The 20,641-nt window shown below is 36.3% G+C and overlaps 1 protein-coding gene across 1 annotated transcript; it reads left to right on the top strand.

Annotated features, from left to right (window-relative positions):
* Positions 1–206: 206 nt before the first annotated feature.
* MLC1 (megalencephalic leukoencephalopathy with subcortical cysts 1) lies at positions 207–19,179 on the top strand. Its single transcript, XM_010017147.1, has 12 exons — positions 207–254; positions 992–1,175; positions 3,323–3,412; positions 5,527–5,580; positions 5,666–5,767; positions 11,281–11,382; positions 12,311–12,382; positions 12,854–12,970; positions 13,869–13,925; positions 15,029–15,151; positions 16,581–16,748; positions 18,614–19,179. The coding sequence occupies exons 2-12, from the start codon at positions 996–998 to the stop codon at positions 18,686–18,688; spliced, it is 1,140 nt and encodes a 379-aa protein (XP_010015449.1). The 5' UTR covers positions 207–254; positions 992–995; the 3' UTR covers positions 18,689–19,179.
* The last annotated feature ends 1,462 nt before the right edge of the window (positions 19,180–20,641 follow it).

Raw genomic sequence — 20,641 nt, 5'->3', positions numbered from 1 at the left:
GAGAATGCAGTACAGTCATTTTCTAGTGTGTTCTGTTAATTAAAATTCAGGAGGCATTTTCCTGTTCCCTGGCTAAACCGAAGTTCTTGCTGTGCTTTTGTTCTGTATCTGAATAGATGTTGTTGAAAGCCAAAGTGTAAGGGAGAACTTTTCAAAGACAGCATGACTCACTGAACGGTGAGAATATCACAAAGTGTACAGGCAGCTGTGTTCACAAGACTGTTCTAAACTGACAGTTAACTTTTCAGTTGAAGGTAAGCATGAAGGTTTTTAACTGTTGAAAAATCTGCAGTAACTTAATTCTAATATAAGATACTCCTCAAGGTATTTGAACAGATTGGCAAGCAGTGAGATGAACAAAAAAGGGTTGAGTGAATGACAGAAATGGTTGATACGGGGTAAATTAGAAACAGTTTGCTGTAGCAAAGTTACTGTGAGTATATGAGTTCATCGGACTCACAGTGAAGTCTGACATTTTAGATACCTGATAAAAAATGTTAAAATAAAATGGAAGTTAATATCTAATAATATTTAACTTTATTTTCTGTCTTAGAGTTGTTTGTTGGGTTTTGTTATTTCGTTTTGTTGTTTGTTTGGGGTTTTTTTAAGAATTAAAAAAAAAAAAGAGATGATAAAAGAACTTTGGTTGTAGAGTCACCCTTAAACTAAGCACCTCCAAAATGGTTCTTAGATCTTGAAATAAAAGTCTGTTGTGGTATCATAGATACACAAGTTTTCATTTTGTTGGTGTTTATGCTGCATTGTTATGAACTGTGGCTACAGGATGTAATTTATGTGCTGTATGCAAGTAAGTTAGAATGGTTACATATTTTGAAATGTAAATACAGCTCATTACTAAATATTGCTTTTATTTATTTTATTTTAAATAAACAACCCCAAGTTGAGCACTGATTTGACTATGTGAATTAGATTTTTAGTCTTTCGTCATCATTTGCATTTCCATTATTACTATTTAACTGCCTTTGTGAAGTGTTATGACCAGGGAAGAAGGTTACAGAGAAGAATTTAGCTATGACAGGATGCCAACTTTGGAGCGGGGAAAACAAGAGAATGGAAATTATATACCAGATATCAAATCCAGTGACCTCCAGCTATCAAAAAGGCTGCATCCGTGCTTTAGTTACAAAACGTGGATCTTTTCTTTGCTGATGGGAGTAAGTACTTTAAATGATATAAACTTTAAAAATGTAGGTGAGGTCTTAGTGCCCACTAATCTGTTCTGTTCCATATTGTTTGGGGACTCAGAATTCCATCACTGATAGTATTGAATTTAAATGTTTGTACAGAAAGGAGCATATTCAGCAAATTTGTAATGCTTAATCGATGAATGGTATTCTTTGGATAATTGCACTACTCAAAGATCCTATATGAAGGCTGTTTTTTATCTTTATTTTAATTATATAGCATAAACAGAGAATAAGCGTGGTAGTGGTAAATATCAACCCATGTGTATATATAAGCAGTGCCCGTAGGTAGAGGATGTAAAGTATCCTGATCATATGATTCTTTTCACATATTTGTAACTGTTACAAGTACTTTACTTGCCATGATAGTATTGGCATTAAATTAATACGGCATTAAAATATATATGGTACTTATTTGCCACATTAATCTTTCAGGGTTCCATAGTCATGTAGAATTTGGTAGAATCTTCAAGTAGTGAGATATATACTTGTGATTCTTACATGAACGTCATGGTGATGTGAGTTTTTGTGTCACTGCTAGAATCATAGGACTTGCCTGTACATCATATGCTTCTTCATGTTCTGAGCCAAGTTAATTAAACTTCATTATAGTAATTAGAATTTGATCTTTTTTTCCTGTGTTAGCTTGTGTGTTTTGAAGAGTAATTTTTATTAAGATCTGAAATATTTCACTGTTAAAACAGTAATTACTTGGTTTTGCACAGTGAATAAAAGAATTGCCGTGTTTTCATGGACTCAGCTGAACATTTTTTCCTTTCTGTCCATCTGCAAAATTTCAGATTTCCCTTCAGATTTAGTTACATAAAAAGAGAGCAAAAAAAAGGAGCTGCTTTTTTGCATTAAATTTTTACTTAATTGTCAAAAAGGACAACTGATTGTAATTAGCTTTTTCCTTTTTACTGAGTTGTTGCAAATGATTGGAGACACTGATGTTTAATGATAATTTGCTGAAAGTCATATTATACTGAAGTCATATTATTAAGAAGCATGAATGTTATGGATAAATGAAAATACGATGTTATTAATAAACTAATCCAATCCATTCCAATTTAATTTTTCTCCCAAGTAGTTAATCTCCCTCAGCTCTTCTGAAAGACAGTGTCCAGAAAGCCTGTATGCTGAGCAACAGAAGTCACAGTGAACAGAACTCTACTTCGGGGAACAGTTTCAAACTCTAGAGTGACATCAATGTGGTTGCTAGTATGGGCTGTTCTTGTGTTGGAACAATTCACTGTGCTTCAAGCACAGTTTCGAGTTCTGTTCTATAAATACTGTTCCGCTCTGCCAGAATTCCCTCTGGGTGTGCATACACACACACACACACACACACACACTCTCCTTATTTTCTGTCATTTTTTGACAAGGACTTTTTAAAGACCCCCCCCCATAATTTTGTAACACAAAAAAAAAAAGCCTATATGAAAGAGCCATTCTGTCTCTCATCTTCCCCAGCCACATCAAAGAAATGCCTACTTAGAAATGACAAGCAAAAAGAAAAATGTTAGTAGACTACAATAATGATTTATTGCTGAGACTGTAAGTCTGATAGGAAATAAACAGAAGAGTTAGCAAGGGAACAAGAGTTGGAACATTTATGGGTGAGCCACTGGAGCAAAGCAGGAGGAGAGTTTGGGGAAAGGCAGCATGTAGGTGGAAAAGTCTTCATTAATGTATCATAATATTATTTATGTTACTGTGTTCTAGTTGGTAACTGCCCAGCTGCCCATATGCATAATGAATGTTGGTGGAGTCAAGCAGGGAATGCAAACTAGAGGCTTAGCTGAGGTTTCTGAAACATTTTTACCCCTGAATACTGCAGTTACCTTTTGAGCCTTTTATTAGGTATTTGCCAAGTCAGGGCACAATGCTTGATCCAGACATGATCATATTGTTCAGTATTAAGTCCTGGTAACCAGCAAAGCATCATATCCAGAACTCAGCATGTTTTGATATTTTTCTTCAAAATTATTCACAGAAAGACTGCATTGCTAAATGTTTATCAGTAGCTTAATTTGAAAGAAATTACTGATTTCTATCTGACCAGTTGCTTTTTAAAAAAATATTTTATTCATACTGATTTATTTGTTGCTTTGCAGACTTGCCTCCTTATCACTTCTGGATTTTCACTATATCTGGGAAATATTTTTCCATCTGAAATGGATTACTTACGTTGCGCAGCAGGTTCAGTAAGCATTCTTAATTATTTGCTGTGGCCATTTGACAGCAAAATCAATAGTAAATAATTTTTGTGGGTTTATTGTCTTTTATTCTGTCTGTCTTTTTACTGCTAACTTTCTTCATGGAAGTTTTAATTCTATTCATAAAATGAGTTTTCATCTCATGGTTAAAGGAATAAAGGTTGTCATAAGGACAACTGGTTTGTGCTCCCATTTTTGTTAACCAGCTAACCACTGGCATGCAGTAGTTAACTACATGAATGTTTTTTCTGTGCTTGATTCTAAGAAAGTTTTACAAGTTTTTGCATTGTAATGTATTTGGGGAATTTCATGGCTAAATACTGTCAGAATGTATTTCAGATTGCATTTCAAAGTATTGCTTTTTCAGTTTATTTTGCTATAATATCCAAGTACTGAAGCAGACTAAAGTTCTCTCGAATATTATTATTTTATTAGTAAAATGTGCATTAAAGATGTCTGATATTTTCCAAAATCCAGTATTTTTTACTATATTTTTAAGGACTCATTTTTTTTTCTTATTGTATTATATATGCTTAATCTACACTTCAGATCTGTGTGCGTAAGATGAGTCTGATGTACATGCTTTGTTCATTGCAGGATTCTGTTCTGTCATTGTTACTTTCACAACTTGATTTGCAGGTTTGTTTTAAGTTAGGTGTTGTTTACTTTTAAGTAAACTTAAGTTTACTTAAACAAGTCCCAGGAGCTGCTCTGTGAATGAGTTGCTGCTTATGTTTCTGCTAGAGGTGTTAGAATAAAATTGAAGCACTTTTTGATGTTAGTATCTTCACTATTCTCTACAACATTAGTTACCGAGATGTCTCTTTTTCTGCCCCAAATCTTCTCTCTTTGAACTTTGTATTTATTGAGAATTTCCAAAGATCTGACAGATGCATAAGGTTATCACATTGGGTTTGAACGCCTTGCTGTGGATGAAGATGTGCACATTTGGCTATCTGTATGTAAGCAAGGTGTTACAGCTCCTACTCCAGATATTGGAATTGGATATTGGAGTCAATATAGTTATAAGAGCCTAGAGAACTGTATAGCCAGCTGGCCACTAAGTATCTGTTCAGCATGAGCTGAATTGCTCTCCAGACTTGTTTAACCATCTTGCTAGTAGTAAGATTTGGTTGCCTAAACATAGTCATGTAGTATTCTAGAGACCCTAGGGTATTCAAGACATAAAAAGATGTTTTAATTATGTTAAATACAGGTCATTTAGGAGGTAGGAAAGTGTTGCCAAGAATTTTAGATGTTGATATCGATCTAGTTATAGTGCTACATTGTTAAGTCATTAGTGTTCAGATGTGTGAAAAGATGTCTGTAAAGACATCTGTAAAGAAATGCAGCATTTGTTACATGATTCATTATTTAACATGAAACATTTATAATATTTTTAGTTGAATATATTTTTGTTTTGCTTATTAGAATGTTGTAACTTTATGTATTTGTGTAAGATAAGAATTGGATCTGTAATGGTACCATATCTATTGTGGTGGGCAATAGCTCAGGGGTGAACTTGCTTTGTAAAACTTTTCACTTATGCATGGTTTTTCCATTTAGCTCTGCCCTTAAGTTTAGAAGCACAGTTCCTAGTGAACATAGTGGAGATCCCAGGCACAATTCTTAACGTGTAATTTGACTCAATAGATCAGTTTTTACAAAGTTCTTCAGAACTTTGTTGAGACTGACCAAATTTTAGCTTACACAACCATGACTTTGTTTAAAAAAATCTGGCAGCCCAGTTTAGGAGTAGCAGTGTTTTCCTTCTGCTCGCAGATCTCTAGGCCTTCTAGAGTTAATTTAAACTAACAAAGGCATGAAAAGCCTCATGAAAGACTTTCTTTTACTCATCACATTGTTCTAGGTAGCTAGTCAAAACTGAGGGATATGGAAGGCATATCTGAACTTCTTGTAATCCTCATATACCACTGTTTGTAATTAATGAGCTCAGACGAGTGAAACTTTCCTCAGTGCTTGTGATCTTCTGTTTCTCTAACTGAAATATGAATTCGGGCCAAATAAAACGTATGTATAGAAATATGTATAAAAACCTTTGTGCAGAATATCCCACTAGTCTTCTCTTTTCATTTTTCCAGTGTATTCCTTCAGCAGTTGTGAGCTTTGCTATAGCAAGGAATAAAATTAATGTGGTAAGTATATTTTACTGTCAGTTATCTCCCCCCTCTCCCCAGTGGTTAAAATGAGAAAGAAACCCATTCTGAAACTGTTTTTCAGATACCCAATTTTCAAATTTTGTTTGTCTCTACATTTGCTGTTACAACAACATGTTTAATTTGGTTTGGATGCAAACTTGTCCTCAATCCATCAGCTATAAATGTAAGTTACTGAAAAAATTCCTAATTATGCTACATTTATCTTTGTTAAAAAAAGGTGGGGGGAGGTGGGGGAATATCACATGTAATTACGTTGTTGTCAATACACTGATATTCCTGCTTTAGTCTCTGAGGAGACATCATCTAGCAATTACTTTTCTGAGTAAGGCGAGATTGGAAACTTGACATCGGAGATGGAAACTCACATGGCTAAAAGGCACATGGTGGAGCTACCTTAGAGGAGATTAATATGGAAAGAACTTTCCTGTCTTGCATTCAAAGTTCAAAAACATGAATTAAATTGTCAAATGTGATCCAGTTTTATTCGCTGACTTTATGTTTCTTGACTATAGTAAGTTTTGTTGTGGTTTGTTTGGGTTTTTTTGGGGGGTGTTTTTTTTAAAGAATGGTGTCAGAAGAAAAAAATGAAAATGAGTTAGTAGCTCATCTGCAGATTAGCCAGCTTTTAGGGCTGAATTTTACTGAAATGAGATATCCAAACAGTGCTTCTTCTAGGACATTTAATCATCAGATTAAGTATAATCTTTTCCTGGATTTTCTTTAATGAGTAGTTTTTCTTGTGAGGCCACATCAAAAGAAACTTCTGATGAACAATTTTCGTATACATCATCAACAAAGAGAATGCAGCAGTTATGTCATTTGAAGCACACATAATTCATGCTGAGAAGAGTTCACTGGATTTGAGTCACAACCTTTGGTAGTCTGAGCAAATAGTAGAACTATGGTGTGGTTTTTGTTGTTTCTTTTCTGTTTTCTTTTTTTTTTTCCGATGATAAAATGTTCTGAGACCTCTGTACTACTTAAGAATGTTACATGTATGAGTAAATAATGTAGTGATAGGTACTAACATTATTGTTATTGAATATTCGTAATAGACTATCACAGAAGAGCAGTACTCCATCACTGTCATACATTTCATATAAAGGTTAATGACTGCTCTCATGTGCTGTTGTTCAGTTCTCCCATCATATCAGCTGTTATTGATACTAAATGCTCAGCAGTAATGCTTCCTTATAATAATATAGCAAATCTGAATTAGTAACAAAAGGCTTTTCTCGTAGGAAAACAATGCAGAGATAGAGTTTGCTTTGGAGTTACTTGTGCTATTTTAATAACATCACAGAAGCCGAACTTTTAAATTAACTGTGTTAACTTTCCCTTAGAAAGTGCAGTATATTAGGCCAATATTTACAAACCTGTTTTTTAAGTTAGATACCTAAGTTTAGCTTCATATGTGTCTGTGCAGCTGGCCTCATTTTCAGAGAGATGGGGTGCTGTGGAGATTTAGCACTCTGGACAGTCAGATCACTTAATTCAAGTAGTACTGGCTTTATATGTGGACAGTTTTGCCCTGTGTTTGATGGGACAGCATTATGGCCTCCTGGGTTCTGTGTGCATCACAGGACAGTTTACACCAGTCAATTCTTTGCACAGCCTTTCTTAGCTTATTGCTAGTGTAGCAGTTTATGCATTTGCCCACTCAAGTGTTTTAGGCTGTTGGAGCTGAATTAATTATACACAAGAAAGACATGGGGGTACTGCCTTTTCCTTTTTCCCTCCCTTTCTTGGTAGGGAGTTCGAATACTAGAAACCAGTCCAAGCACTCTGGGAGAAAACAGCAGAGAAGTATTACTGGAGACTACCACACCCTTTGCGTTTCTTTCCCTTCATAGACAGGATCACTGTGCTGTTGGGACAGTGGAGGGCTATGTCTGCCCAGGAAAGGTGGGCCCAAGGGATGCATTTTGCCACCACAGTAGTTTTTTGTCATGAGTCCCAGTTTGATAAAATCAGTTTTGCTTATGCTCTTGAGAAGCTTTGAGCTGGCTGTGTGTGTAAGAGCTAAACTTTAGCTGCATACTTTTGAAGTGAGTAGTTTTTAGATTGCATAAAAATTTGCATTTTCTATTTTTAAATATGAAGAGCTTTTGTATTTTCAAGGCAGATCAAATAATTTGAAGCAAGATTATATTAGACTTGAAAAGTGACAAAGATTATATTAGACTGGAAAAGTGACAAACATTTAATTTATAACAAGGCGAATTCTCTGTGTGGCAAATGTTAGTTATCTGCAGTAACATCCACAAGACAATGATCCTTGGTTATGTGGTTTTAATTCTTTTCACTGCCTATTGCATGTCCATGCCATGTCATTGATCACTGAATAAGATGTGTCAGGATAACTGTCCAAAGCTGGCTCTAAAGATTTTTGAAACTTTTTGAGTTAAGAGTTACTCATGATACTGACTCTCCTCTTTGAAGGATCCTGTTTCAGTGAGACAATCTCAGTGTTTGGCAGCTCACTGCCAGCTGTTTTCCATTACCCATGTGGTACAAAGAAAATGTAGGATACCATCTCTAAATGTTCTTTCATCATTGTATTTATTTTCCATCCCCATGGGAAACTGTGCAAGAAAATAGTACTTGTTCTGATGTGAAATCACTGCCAGTAGTTTAAAAGCAATAAGACTCATAAAAAGGTTAAGTTTATCTGATTAAGGCAATTCACATTTAACACCCTCCCCACACCCTTTATAAAGGACCTGGGTAATTCCTCATTAGTGTTACTTGTGTTGATGGATAACTCTACAAAATTACTTTAGATAGGTAAATGGAACGCAAGATACAAGCCACGTCCTAGTTTGTGACTGTGTGACACCCTTCCAGTTGGGTGCAGTTCTGTAGTTAGTATGCTATTGATGTGAAGGATACAAAGGGTAAAAGGTACAAACTGTCACTGCTGCTATTCTGTTCCTTCCCAGCTCTCGCAGTTAGAAGCCTGATGGACAAAAATGAGTGGAACCTTGTTCATGCTGGCCACTGCAACTGAAAGTGTTTAGGTCTTGAACAGGGTTCAAATTAACTCCAAATTGAGTGCATACATTTGTTGTCTCCTCGTGAGTTAAGTATCTGTAACTCCATTATAGTTGAGATGATACAGTCATTGGGACTCTGCAATACAGTCTTGTTTGCCTCAGCAGAGATGGATAAGGCAGGATTCTGTGACCTGAACTTAGACTCTTATCTCTCATTTTAAAAATGCTGTGAGATGTTCTGCCTGACTGCTTCTTCTGCTCTGGGTAGGTGGGATTGTCTCATCAACCTTGTGTCATACAGGTCATGCAGGCACGTTCAATATGCTCGAGTATTTCAAATGACATGAACAGCCAGTATAATTGAACCTCACCCCTAGCAACTGGTTTGTCCAGCAGCTTTTGTGGTTTCCCCTTTTGTGTGTGTAGACTAGGTCTCCACTAGCAGTAGTGGAAGCATAGGCAATGTGGATTCACACAGATACTGGAATGTCGGTGCTTGATTTGGTCACCTAACCGGAAGCATTTGTCTCCGTTAGCTATGTGCTCACTTGTCCTGCTTTGCTCCAGCCACTAGTCCAAGAATGCATCAGTTCAGACTCCATAGGTCGCTTGTGGTTATTTGTCAGGCCTGTGCAGATGTCTTCAAACATCTGTAGGATATCTTAAGTTGTGTTAGAAGTATGCATTTAAGCAACAATATTGAACTTTAAATGATTTAAATTTGAAATTTAATTCAACCTTTTCATACAGTTTCAGAGAACTGTGTTTTTAATACCTGGTGCAAATTCAGAGCAAGTTGGATTAAATTGCACTTGAATTTTCCTTAGTTATGGAAAAGGATTAGGGACACAGCTTACTTGGTTCTCTGTATCTGGTGGTAGATTTTATGTACAGTGGCAGTTGTAGAGAGAATTTTCTTTAGTGCTTAAAAATCTAACATTGAATTTCCCACTGTTAGAGATGGTATAAAAAGGTACCTCTAGCTTTAGTTGTATTTCTGTTCAAAAAAACCCCAGAACAACAAAACCACATAAACTCCAAAAACAGAGATATTTTTATTTTTGTCTAGAGGCATTGAACTAATTTTATGAGTGAAAGGCTCTTTCTGATACTCTAGACATGCCATATCAGAAAAAACATACTGGAAAGTTAAAAGTTAAACTAAAAATATTATTTATTTACTGTTACTTTTCCAATTTCTGTTATTTACTTGCTATACATAGCACTAGAGGAGCTAGTCAATCCATGTAGTTGCAGTGCTTCTGGACTCAAGCTTGTATGTCCACGTGGCACTGCACTATATAGCATGGCCTTGCCAGCCCACATCAGTACCAGCACTATGTGTCAAAACACATCCAAATCATAGGAATTTACATGCTGGATTAAATTGTTCTGCAGGCCACATGTTTGACACCTCTTCTTTTGCCAAATAATGTCTTTATTCTTAATGCTAGCACTTTCCCTAGAAGCTTACCGCTATGACATTTATTGCTGTTTATGGCTCCAGTACAACTGTACATTGTGTTGTGTACTGCAAGGCACATAGTTCCAATTATGATTTTCTGAGAAGGATGATTGTCAGTGCCCCCAAAAGCCTCTCAAATCTGCCACTTACATTCTTTTTCAAAAAACGTGTGCTGGGAGATACATGGCAGAGAAAAACTGAGGTTGAGTCATCTATAAAGCAGGTCTGACATGAGGGAACAATCTCATTCTGTTCTAAGTCATTGAACAGTGGTTTGCTGTAATTGTATAGGTTCTGGATGGAGCCAGTCCTCCCTAAACGTTTGGTACTTTGCCCAGTGGCCTGACCCAACCATCAAATGTTTTCTTGGGCTGCCAGTGGAAAAACATGGTGGTTTTGAAGACAAGAGGGAGATTCTACTGCCTGACTTGTGTGCCTCTAGAAAATTATTCAGCCCATATATCTACCTCTTTTTCATGAGATAATAAGGAACCAAAGAGAAATATTAGGTATTACATTCACTTATTTGTCTCTTGAAGATGAGCAAGATGTCAGGAAGAATTGCAGCATCCATGTTTCTGCACAATATTGTAGTCTGCTAGACCTGCAAGGGTTATGAAGCCACTAAGAGTATTCATCCGGGTTCTACTAGGACTAGGTAGAGCACAGACTGGGGATTCTTGAGCCAGTTCCTTGGATTGTGCATTCATTCAGCATTAGACAGTGTATTGCAGCACTTGGATTACAGCATAGGGGTTAGGAGCCTGTGATCCTCTTTCGCCTGTGCAGTGGATTGCCTTAGCACCTGGGCTGCTCAGGCTTGCTCTTCTTTGTCCTCTTTCTGTTCCTGTGAATCTTTCGTGATTTTCTGCAGTGCTCTGGTTTCACATGGAAGGTCCTGCAATATGCAAATGTACTCACTAATCACTCCCTTGTCATTAAGTGCTCTACTGGAAGACAGTGGTAAAATTTTCAGGCACACTATTCAAATAAACATTAATTTCTTAGGATAAGCATTCTGGGTATAATGTAGACAGATAAGTGTTGTCCTAGGAATTCATCAAGAGCAAAGAAATCGGCGAGGTATTTAATTAATATGTATGTCTGAATGTCACAGAAAATAAACAGCCTGCTGTACCCTGCTACACCCTGCCCCCTCCTTTTTTTTTTAATATAAAAGATGTAACTCATTTATGTCTGGGATTTTACTGACAGATAAATTTCAACTTGATTCTGCTTATTCTGCTGGAAATTTTCATGGCAACTACCGTGATCATTTCAGCTAGGTCTACTGAAGACTGCTGTATGAGAAAGAAAGTAGGTATCTTTAAGAATTAAAAATGTCTTTAAAAATGTCTTTCTGGGTTTATTTTTTTTTTTGTGTTAACAAGTATTTGATTTTACTGTATTATATACTTCGACAAGTTACTGGCAACTCCAGTATATACTTCAGATTATGTGGTTAAACTAGATTTGAACAATAAATAAAAGTACTGTACTAAACAGTAATTGTCTCTTCTATCTTTAGCAGTATAATGGGCCCTCTGCAAAATGTCTTGTTGAAATTATATAGCATAGGGTTCTTTGAATATCTTGTGGCATGGCAAATGTTTTATTTCTGTTCTGTAGAACAAAACTTAATACTGTATGAAACATTAGAGTACTGTGACTTGTATCTGTGCAAGCAATGCCTTTTTGAAGCCTGAGGTGGAGATAGTATTCGTCATGTATACCATGGTGAATATTGGCTCAGGGTTTGGAGCAATAGGTAGAAGTTTATTTAGTCACAAGTGCTCTCCCAAATTCCACCCTCATTTTTCCACAGCAGTAGTTCTTTTAGGTAATAATGAAGCAAATGTGCCATGTCATTTTGTGTTTGAGTGGAAACATTGCTTGCTAGATGTCTAGTGTCCTGATCTCCTTCAGTTACTACTTAACCACATCAGTAAAATCTGAAGGCTCAGGAAGAAAGTATGTGTACTGAAGGTGGAAAATGGAGACAAGATGACAATATTTGATTGTTGAGTGGTGGTTGTATAACAGCTTATCTGGGACTACCTTATTTATTTTAATGTGACTGATGTGGTCTGTCACTGGTGATCACCATGGTGTGTCACTGTCAGCTCTCATGGGCCAACCAGACATTGCATGCCACTGTTAGGGACTATAACAGGTTCTACGGGATATTAGAAAGAAATGTATTGCTTTGTGTATTTTTTGATAATGATTTTTTATTCCCCTCTAGAATACTGCATATGACAGTACAGTCGTTTTGAGCAATGTCAGCTTTCCTACTCGAATTCTGAAGTCATACTCAGTAAGAAAAGTGTTTTCTTTCACTAAGTCATTTGTTCTTTCATCTTTCTAAGTGCTAAGCTGCTTTAAAGCCATAAAAAAAAAAAAGTGTAAGATTTTTAAAGTAAGAATAAGGACAGAAATGAGAGCTGTATCTTAAAATGTTCCCTTTTAGAATATTACAAAATAAACCTATCTGCCATGTGTAATAGGAAGGAAACAACTTAATGACTTAAGGATAAATAGTATAAATGGAGCTGATATTCAGTGGAGCTAATAAATGAGAGTATAATTACGTATAATGAAGCTGATCTTATTTTCACTTAAGTCAGGTGGAGTTTTGCCATATTTTATATACAAAGAACACTGACTTCGTGTACAGCTAATATCGCAAATGCATTTTGTGCTTCCAGTGAGTTCCTTTCTATATGCAAATAGGGAATTTGGTCTTCAAATGCACTTATAATAATTTGTGTGCTCTTCTTTGATTTAGGTTATTGAGGTGATTATAGGAATTTCATCAGTATTTGGTGGAATAATTGCTTTGAATATGGATGTTCTAGTCTCAGGTCCATATCTTTCAGTAACATTCTTTTGGATCTTAGTTGCTGTAAGTAGTGCAAAATGAAGGTACTCTTTTAAAACAATGTCTTTGACTTTTTTTTCTTTTTCCCTTTCTCTACTGGAATATTTATTTGGCCCTAATGGTAATTGGCAATTGCTGCTTGCCAAATGAATTAGTGCTTCAGTATACTTAATGTATTTATGCAATATGCTTGTTCTATTTTGATTTACAATAATTTGGTTCTTATAAAATATTCTGATACAGTCCTCAGTTCAGTAAAATAGAAATGAGTAGCATAACAAGGATGTTAGAAGTGAAGTATATACAAATCCTAGGTTTTAGAATGTTTCAGGCTGTAAAATAAAATTGAGTGTAGTTTCAACATGGTAGAATCCTTAGAACATTGTCTTTAGCCTGTCAGCCTTAACTGTCTTAAAAGCCTGAGACTGTGATTGCTAACCATTGTCACTAATAATAGCCTGTACGTAGGAGCAGTGGATTCTAACAGACGCTGTGCTGCCCTGCTTGCCAGATATTGAACCAGTTGAGGAGGAAGACAATGAACATTAGATTGATGTATGGCTCTTATGTCTGGAAAATCCCTCAGCATGAAGTAGAAAAGATAAAAAAGAGATTTTTCAGCATTCAGAATTAGCAAAATTCAGTATGGTTCATTAGGTTTTTATGTAGAAGTGTCAGGTATTGAGGATAATCATATTTCAGTATGTGTAGGTTTAATACGTGGTGCTCATTAAATAAAAGTTAAGTGAAGATTAGTTTTATCTTCGACTAATTGTTTTCTAATACCGTCATAATGAGTCTATATAGTTTTACCTTTTCAGGAAATGTAGGATGTGTTTTATGACTGGTGGGAATCACTGTAACGCAATTGTAATTTTTGCAGTTGTCAAATATGTAAATATTTGTAATGCTTTTTTGTTAGTGCTTTCCAAGTGCTATTGCAAGTCATGTAGCTGCAGAATACCCAAGTAAATGTCTGGTAAGTGTGTAACATCCTTGGATTTTGTCATTAGAGTGGAATAATGCTCAGAAAGTTTGCCTGTGATAAGTGGGCATTACTCATATTTGCTCACTTGTTATTAGTTACTTATTCAAAAAGTGACAGAAATAGGTAGCATGAACGTAAGCGGATATTCCTGAAAAGAAATCCAGTATGTCTTTTTGAGACTTATTTCCACCAATTCTAGAAAATAATTCAAAGGACTGTTGTTTTTAGTTGGTTTTTTTCTTTTTTTTTTTTTTAACTGGCTCCTTGGGAATGAATACTACGATAGGAAGGCAACATACCGTATACTATGGCCAGAACTGCTTTCATGCTGCTGAGTTGAGGTCCTTTCAGTTCCATTCTCCTTTCATTATGAGCTGTGGTTTCTGAAAGAAGAAAATGAGGTGTGCAGGCTTCTCTGAACCTAGAACATATTTTAAAACAAGTTCCTCACCTGCAGGTCTAGCGACAAGGACTAACAATGTTCAGTGGAGTGCATTTATTCTGTGACTGTCCCAGATGTGTAGTTAGGCCTCCTTAAAACATCAATTGCAAGTAATAGTCATGCAACCATATTTAATTCAATAATTATGCATGACCACAACTGAAGTGAGAATTTGACCATGTAGGGATGATGTTTGAATGAAAACTCTGCTGCTATTGTATGGCAATACAATATTTGCCTCAAAGCACTCAAACTTATTTACATAGTTATTTTAAGTTGTAAATCTGCAATATCTGCTGTTAAGTCTCATTATTGCATACAAACTGAATGATGTTTCTACGCTGGCCCTCTAAATTGGGTATTGCTTCTTCTGTCTGCACATAAAAGATACTTTTAAAATCAAACAAAAACCCCATCATCCATATTAAATGGAAAATGAATTACAAAACAACAGTGTTTTGACTAGGAAACAATGTATTCAAAACTTGCTTCTGTATCACCACGCAGTGTGGATGGCTTTTACAATTAGTCTCGTATGTGTAATCTTATGCACGTTTACACACTTCTGTTATGCTTACTTCAAGGAGATACAGCTTACAAACCAAAATGTTAACTTGTTTTTATTCTTAACATTTATTACCTTATTTTTTAGGTTGAGGTCCTGATTGCCATTAGCAGTGTTACCTCTCCATTGTTGTTTACTGCTTCTGCATACTTATCCTTCAGTATCATGCAAGTTGTTGACATCTTTAAGAATTATCCACCTGCTGTCAAAGTATGTATTTTTATGCAATTGAAAAATTAACATCTATCTATTACAGTAGCAACACAAGAGTGAATTAGGAAGTATAAGGAAACAAGGTACCGCATTATAAAGATTGATAAAATGTTATAGAAATTATTCAAAGCTCTTACTTAATGGTAAAATTTTATGTATGTTAAGTCTTTTGCCCCTACCTTCCCCCCTCCCCCCTGAATTACAGCGTTAAAAAAATGGGATATTATTCTAAAGAATCAGTTAAAAAAAAAAAAAAGTAATATGCTGGACTCCTTGAGGTTTTTATGAATTCAGAGTATATAAATTACAGATTCTGAGTTCACTTGAGAAATATATTTTTCCTGTTTCTTAGGACGTCTACCAACAGTTGGGATTGTCAGTTTATACCTGAATTCATTCAAAGCCTGGATTGGGGCAGAGAAGAAAAAAAAGTTTGCAAATCTTAAAACTTATGAAGTGTTACCTATGCATTGCTGAAGAGCTTTTTAGGGCTTTATCATCGAAGTATTTAGCAAAACACTTTGCTAATGATGGCCAAAGGAGCATTTATGGGGGTTAAAATGGTGTCAATAAGAGTCTTGACTCATAGTACCCACTAGTCCTTAAGTAGTCTCATAATTTTAGGAGCGAGAAAATGTTTATTAAACTAAGATCTTAGGGACTGGAAAACGAGCTTTTGAGTGATCCTGTTCTGTTACTGGAGGAGCATAACGTGTTGTTGGACCTCAGGAAGTGGCCATAATTTACATGTTCTTTCTAAGCAGCTTCTCCTGTTGCACATGTTGGAGACAGAAGACTGGACAGTTGGTGTGACCCTGTAGAGCATTTCTTACATTCTTAGGCTACTTCTTGTCTGAATGCAGCCAGAGTGGGCTGCTCTACAAAGGAGGGTGAACAGTGGACCAGAAGGTGACAGCAAGGGAGACAAGGGCAGTGATCTCATTGCAAGGAGTGCAGTCCTACAGTACCCGAAAAAGAAAAACAAGGCAGGTCGGGACATGGCAACCTGGTTCAGCCAATAGTTCAGTGATTGCCAGACAAGTCCATAGTACTGCAGCAGATCCAAGGTCAGCCAGGAATTCAGGTCAGCAGGGTAAGGTCAGAGCCAGCAAGGCACAGGGCCAGCTGTGACATTGGTCAAGACAGAATGAGCAGCGAGGCTCTATATTTTAGAGGATAGTTTCCTCAGTTCTCTTCTGTTTCTAGAGGAAAAGACCACTTGTCAAATTAACATTTTGCTAAAAATTATTGATCTGTTCTACTTTGAGCAAACTCAGGCCTTCAAATTTTAATTGAAGCTTCATTCTGAAATAAGCTGTAAATTATAATTCAAGTTAAAAAATGAAATCTAGATACAAATCCCAAGAATATGGAGCAGAAAATATTTTACTCAAGTAGTTAACAACATATTCTTATCTGTTTGCAGCAATCGTATGATGTACTCCTGTTGCTTCTTATGTTGATGCTGCTAATTCAGGCATGCCTTACTATTGGAACTGTAATACAGTGCGTAAATTACAAGACAAAAATGAAACTACATGATTCATCATGGACAGCATCACAGGTTAAAAAACAGGAATTCAGAACAACAGAGGTATGTATCTATACCCATTATAAAATCTAAAAATCTGTATGGTGTTTTTTTGTAATGTTTTGTGTTGCTTAATTCAGATCACACTGAAAAGCTGGTCTGTAAGACTGAAAATGTTAATGCACTGGTGAATTTTGTAATAAAGAGGGAATATTTTGCTGGTTAAGTGGTAACTGGGGCATGACAGGCACAATAGCTGTAAATGTGTGACAAGTCCTGTTAAAATTAAAACAGCTGTAAGGTTAAAACTCCGTTTTGTTCTTATTTGTGGTATGAGCTCTCACTTAGAGACGATGCTCATCATTGTACTGAGATAAAATGATAGTCCTACTCCACAGATCTATAATGGCTATTTATATGTCAGAATGAAGTTACAAAAAAGATGATGGCCTTGTGTGACCATGTTCTGATAATGAGATAGCCATCTATTAAGAAAGGAATGTAAATATGAGCAGAAATTTTGGGCTATGGAATGAGAGCACTCAATGAAGTCATACTTTTCCAAGGCCTGCTGTGGGCATGTGAATTTACTAAGCCAAGTTAGTGCTCTCAAGTTCCCTAAACTTCAAATGGGAAGAGTTAGGAACCTGGAGAATGGGAACAGCAGTGGGCAAACTGAATGAGTGTCTGCCTGTGCTGGACAGTGTGAAGTAGTGTCCAGAGAAGCATGCCTGGAATCCCAGGTCTCAAGATCAGAATTGGTACTTCCTTCCACTTCCCTCCTGCATTTACATGTTCAAGCAAGCCTTTCAGATACAGATATGGCAAATACTTTTTTAGAGCATGGTGGTGCCAGTATTACTGTTACCACTTTTCATTTGGGGCTAGAGTGCTATTTCAGGGAAGGCGAGGAACTACATCTACCTCCTAGCACAGCACTGCAGCCCTTAGGCTTTCCTCACCTCTGCTGTATGGAGCAAAGCGCCATATCCTTCAAGACTAGGGGAGAGTAACTCAAGTTAGCTGGATGCTTACTGCATGGCCCAGCACTAGAGAGTGTGCTGGATTCAGTCCCTGTGCTGGAAAGAGCATCTGCCTTGAAACAGCACTGGATAGAAAGCATTGGGAACAGGGACTGAAATTCAGTCATGTCATTACACAGCTGGTAATGGAAAGTGGAAGCTGTGGATTTGTGTCCTGTCAGGTTGCTGAGACCATTCAGTACAGCTTGCCTATGTTCTGGATCTGTGTCCTGAGAGTTACGTTCTGTATGAAAGATGAAGCACTGCTGCAAGTCACAGTTTGGAATGTAGGGCATGGCACAGCTAAATAGATTTATTTGGGGGATTATATCTGTAACTATTCCTAGTCTGTGGGTCATTGAGAACTTGGGTGTGAGTTAAATGCTAAAAGGAGCACTTTGTCCAGAAAAGCAACACCTTTTTGCTTACCTTTTAGTATTTAAACATGTGAATAATGTTACAGGTGAAGTTGTTAGTCCTGCTGCCTTCTCAGGAGCCTGCGTTCTTAGGCAAGACCTTAGCATGCTTGAATGTATGTAGGTAAATCTTTCTTCAGTTGCACTATAGGGACTACTTCTGACTTTGGGTTTAGAGATCTAGGTGCTAGTGCTTTCAGTCACATTTTGGCAAAAAACTTGAAAAAATGGCTCAAGTTACATGTTTAAAATAGGAATTTGGAAGTCTCAAGTATAATGCAATTTACATTATTAAATTTTGTATCATAAATGTATGCTATGTACTATACAAAACTATGCAGTTTACAATGCATAGAATAATCTAACAGCTCTGTAACTATTCATGTTTACATTCCCCTGGCTTCTCTCATGTATGTATTTGCTTGAACTTTGGTTTTTAACCAAAACACTGTTTCATGTTTCCATTTGTCTGAAATGTGTTTACTTTCAGGTTTCCAGTAATACCTTAAAGGATTTTGATAAAGACAAAGCCTGGAAAGCAGTTGTGGTGCAGATGGCTCAGTAGTTTGGATTCGGCAAACACAGACTATATAGTACAATCCAATACAGTAAATCAACTGTTTGAATTAAGGCTTAAAAACTTTCCAGTATGTTATCAGCAATATAGTTACAGCAGTAGAAACCAAGGAATAATACAGTAAATAATATGTCTCTCTAATAATTTTGAAATATGTTGGTAATACGTTTAACACATCTGTCTTCTGTTGGTATCTGTATGCTAGTGTTGCTTTAGAAGATACCTTTAGAAAAAAGGTAATGAGTCATGGATTTATGCTGATGGCAAAGTAAAATATGGCAATAGATAGTAGGCTTCATACGTTTGCAAGAGATTGTTATAACTGCAGTTATGCAGTCAGTGTAACTGATAAATGCTTTTGTAAAGTTATGAGTACAAGTGATTGATATTTTTGCTTATACTTCACTTTTGTAGGAGTTGTAAAGTTGTTTTGCATCTCATTGCTTTTATATAAATAAAAGTATTATGTGGAAATTCAAGACTGTGGGTTGACATTTGAATTGGAGAGGTGAAAGCAGAATATTTTTTCCCATTAAGCTTCCATTTCTGGACTGTTAAAGGGGGAAGGGGCTTTTACTGAAAGCACAAGCACAGTATCCACTAGCCAAAAAACACCCAGAAAAACAAATAGAAGCAATCAGCCAAATAACAGGAGATAATACTGATATTGAAAGAGTATTTTCGTGTATGAAAATGTATTTTTTGTTAGTTACTTTTCATTTGTTTTCCAAACTACTTGTAAAACTTACATAACCTAACTGCCCTTAGACAAGGGATATCCCCCATTCAGACTGCATTTTCCTCCTAGTTGAATTATATGTATGATCATGTAGATTTCAAGTGCTATAGAAATTTCTATGTTAATAGGCTTTTTGGTGTAACTAGGGAGATGGCTGCTGACAAGGTGGTGTTTTTTTTCATTGTTTTTCTGTTGTTATTATTATATTGATGGGTTATGAGAGATTCTAGACATTGACATTCATTATTTTTTAACTAACCCAAATAATTTTTCAGAGCATGCTGCAGAGCTTACCTCTTTGCTTTTAGGGAGGGGAAACAGAGAGAAAGGTATGTGCAGTGCAGAGCCCTTCAGGTACACTAACATGTTTCTTTTGGTTTTGGGAAAGCTGACAATTATTATGACATTTTAATATATAGAGAATACTATGTATTATGCAGGCTTCTTTAAAGTATGTATACCATTCCCCTCCAGCAGCTGAAAGGGGAGATTTTTACAAGGCGGATGAGCTGATCTGACTCAATGCTGAAAGGGGTTGTCTCTGACCTCTTCCCTTGTGCTAGCCGTGGCTGCTATCTGATTAAACTTGCAGAAAATTTATCAATAAAAACTGCTGATTTAGCCAGTTTAGCACACTGCAAAATAGTGGCCCTCTTTACAATTTTGGATGTGACTTCATACCAACTGGAGGTAGAATTGGACTTCTACCTCACTGAGGTAGATCAACAGTGTATTTGTCTTTTGTTAGTACTTCCTTTCTTGCTTTCCGTCATATTCCTTGCCTATGTTTTGCCTTGGTCATATGCCTCTTCCCTGTTTCAAAAAGTAGACTTTGTACATGGTATTACCAGGACTTACAACTTTAGACTGACCATGTAATCAGTTGGTTTGTGTGTAGATCACTGTCAATTATAGCTGGAGTTAGGTGTTTCTGAAATAAAAACTTTCATGTTTTGTGATCTAGGTCTTGTGTTTGTGAAGAGAATCCATGAGATGAAAATAATGAACTCAAAATTACTTTCAGAAACTGGAGTAGTCAGTCTTCCCTGGCAACCCAGTGAGATTATAATGATTTCCTGTGGTTTTTTTTTTCAAATGTTAGAAGTACTTTTGTTTGTTACTGAGTGGGAAGTCCCTCAGGGAGAAACTGATAGAAGAAAATGTTAGTATCATCCATTTTATAAATATAATTTATAAATATA

Source organism: Nestor notabilis, unplaced genomic scaffold (assembly GCF_000696875.1).
Source record: "Nestor notabilis isolate BGI_N333 unplaced genomic scaffold, ASM69687v1 scaffold3716, whole genome shotgun sequence".
Taxonomy (NCBI): domain Eukaryota; kingdom Metazoa; phylum Chordata; class Aves; order Psittaciformes; family Psittacidae; genus Nestor; species Nestor notabilis.
The sequence above is the reverse complement of the archived record's forward strand: the minus strand, read 5'-3'. Positions and strand labels throughout refer to the sequence as shown.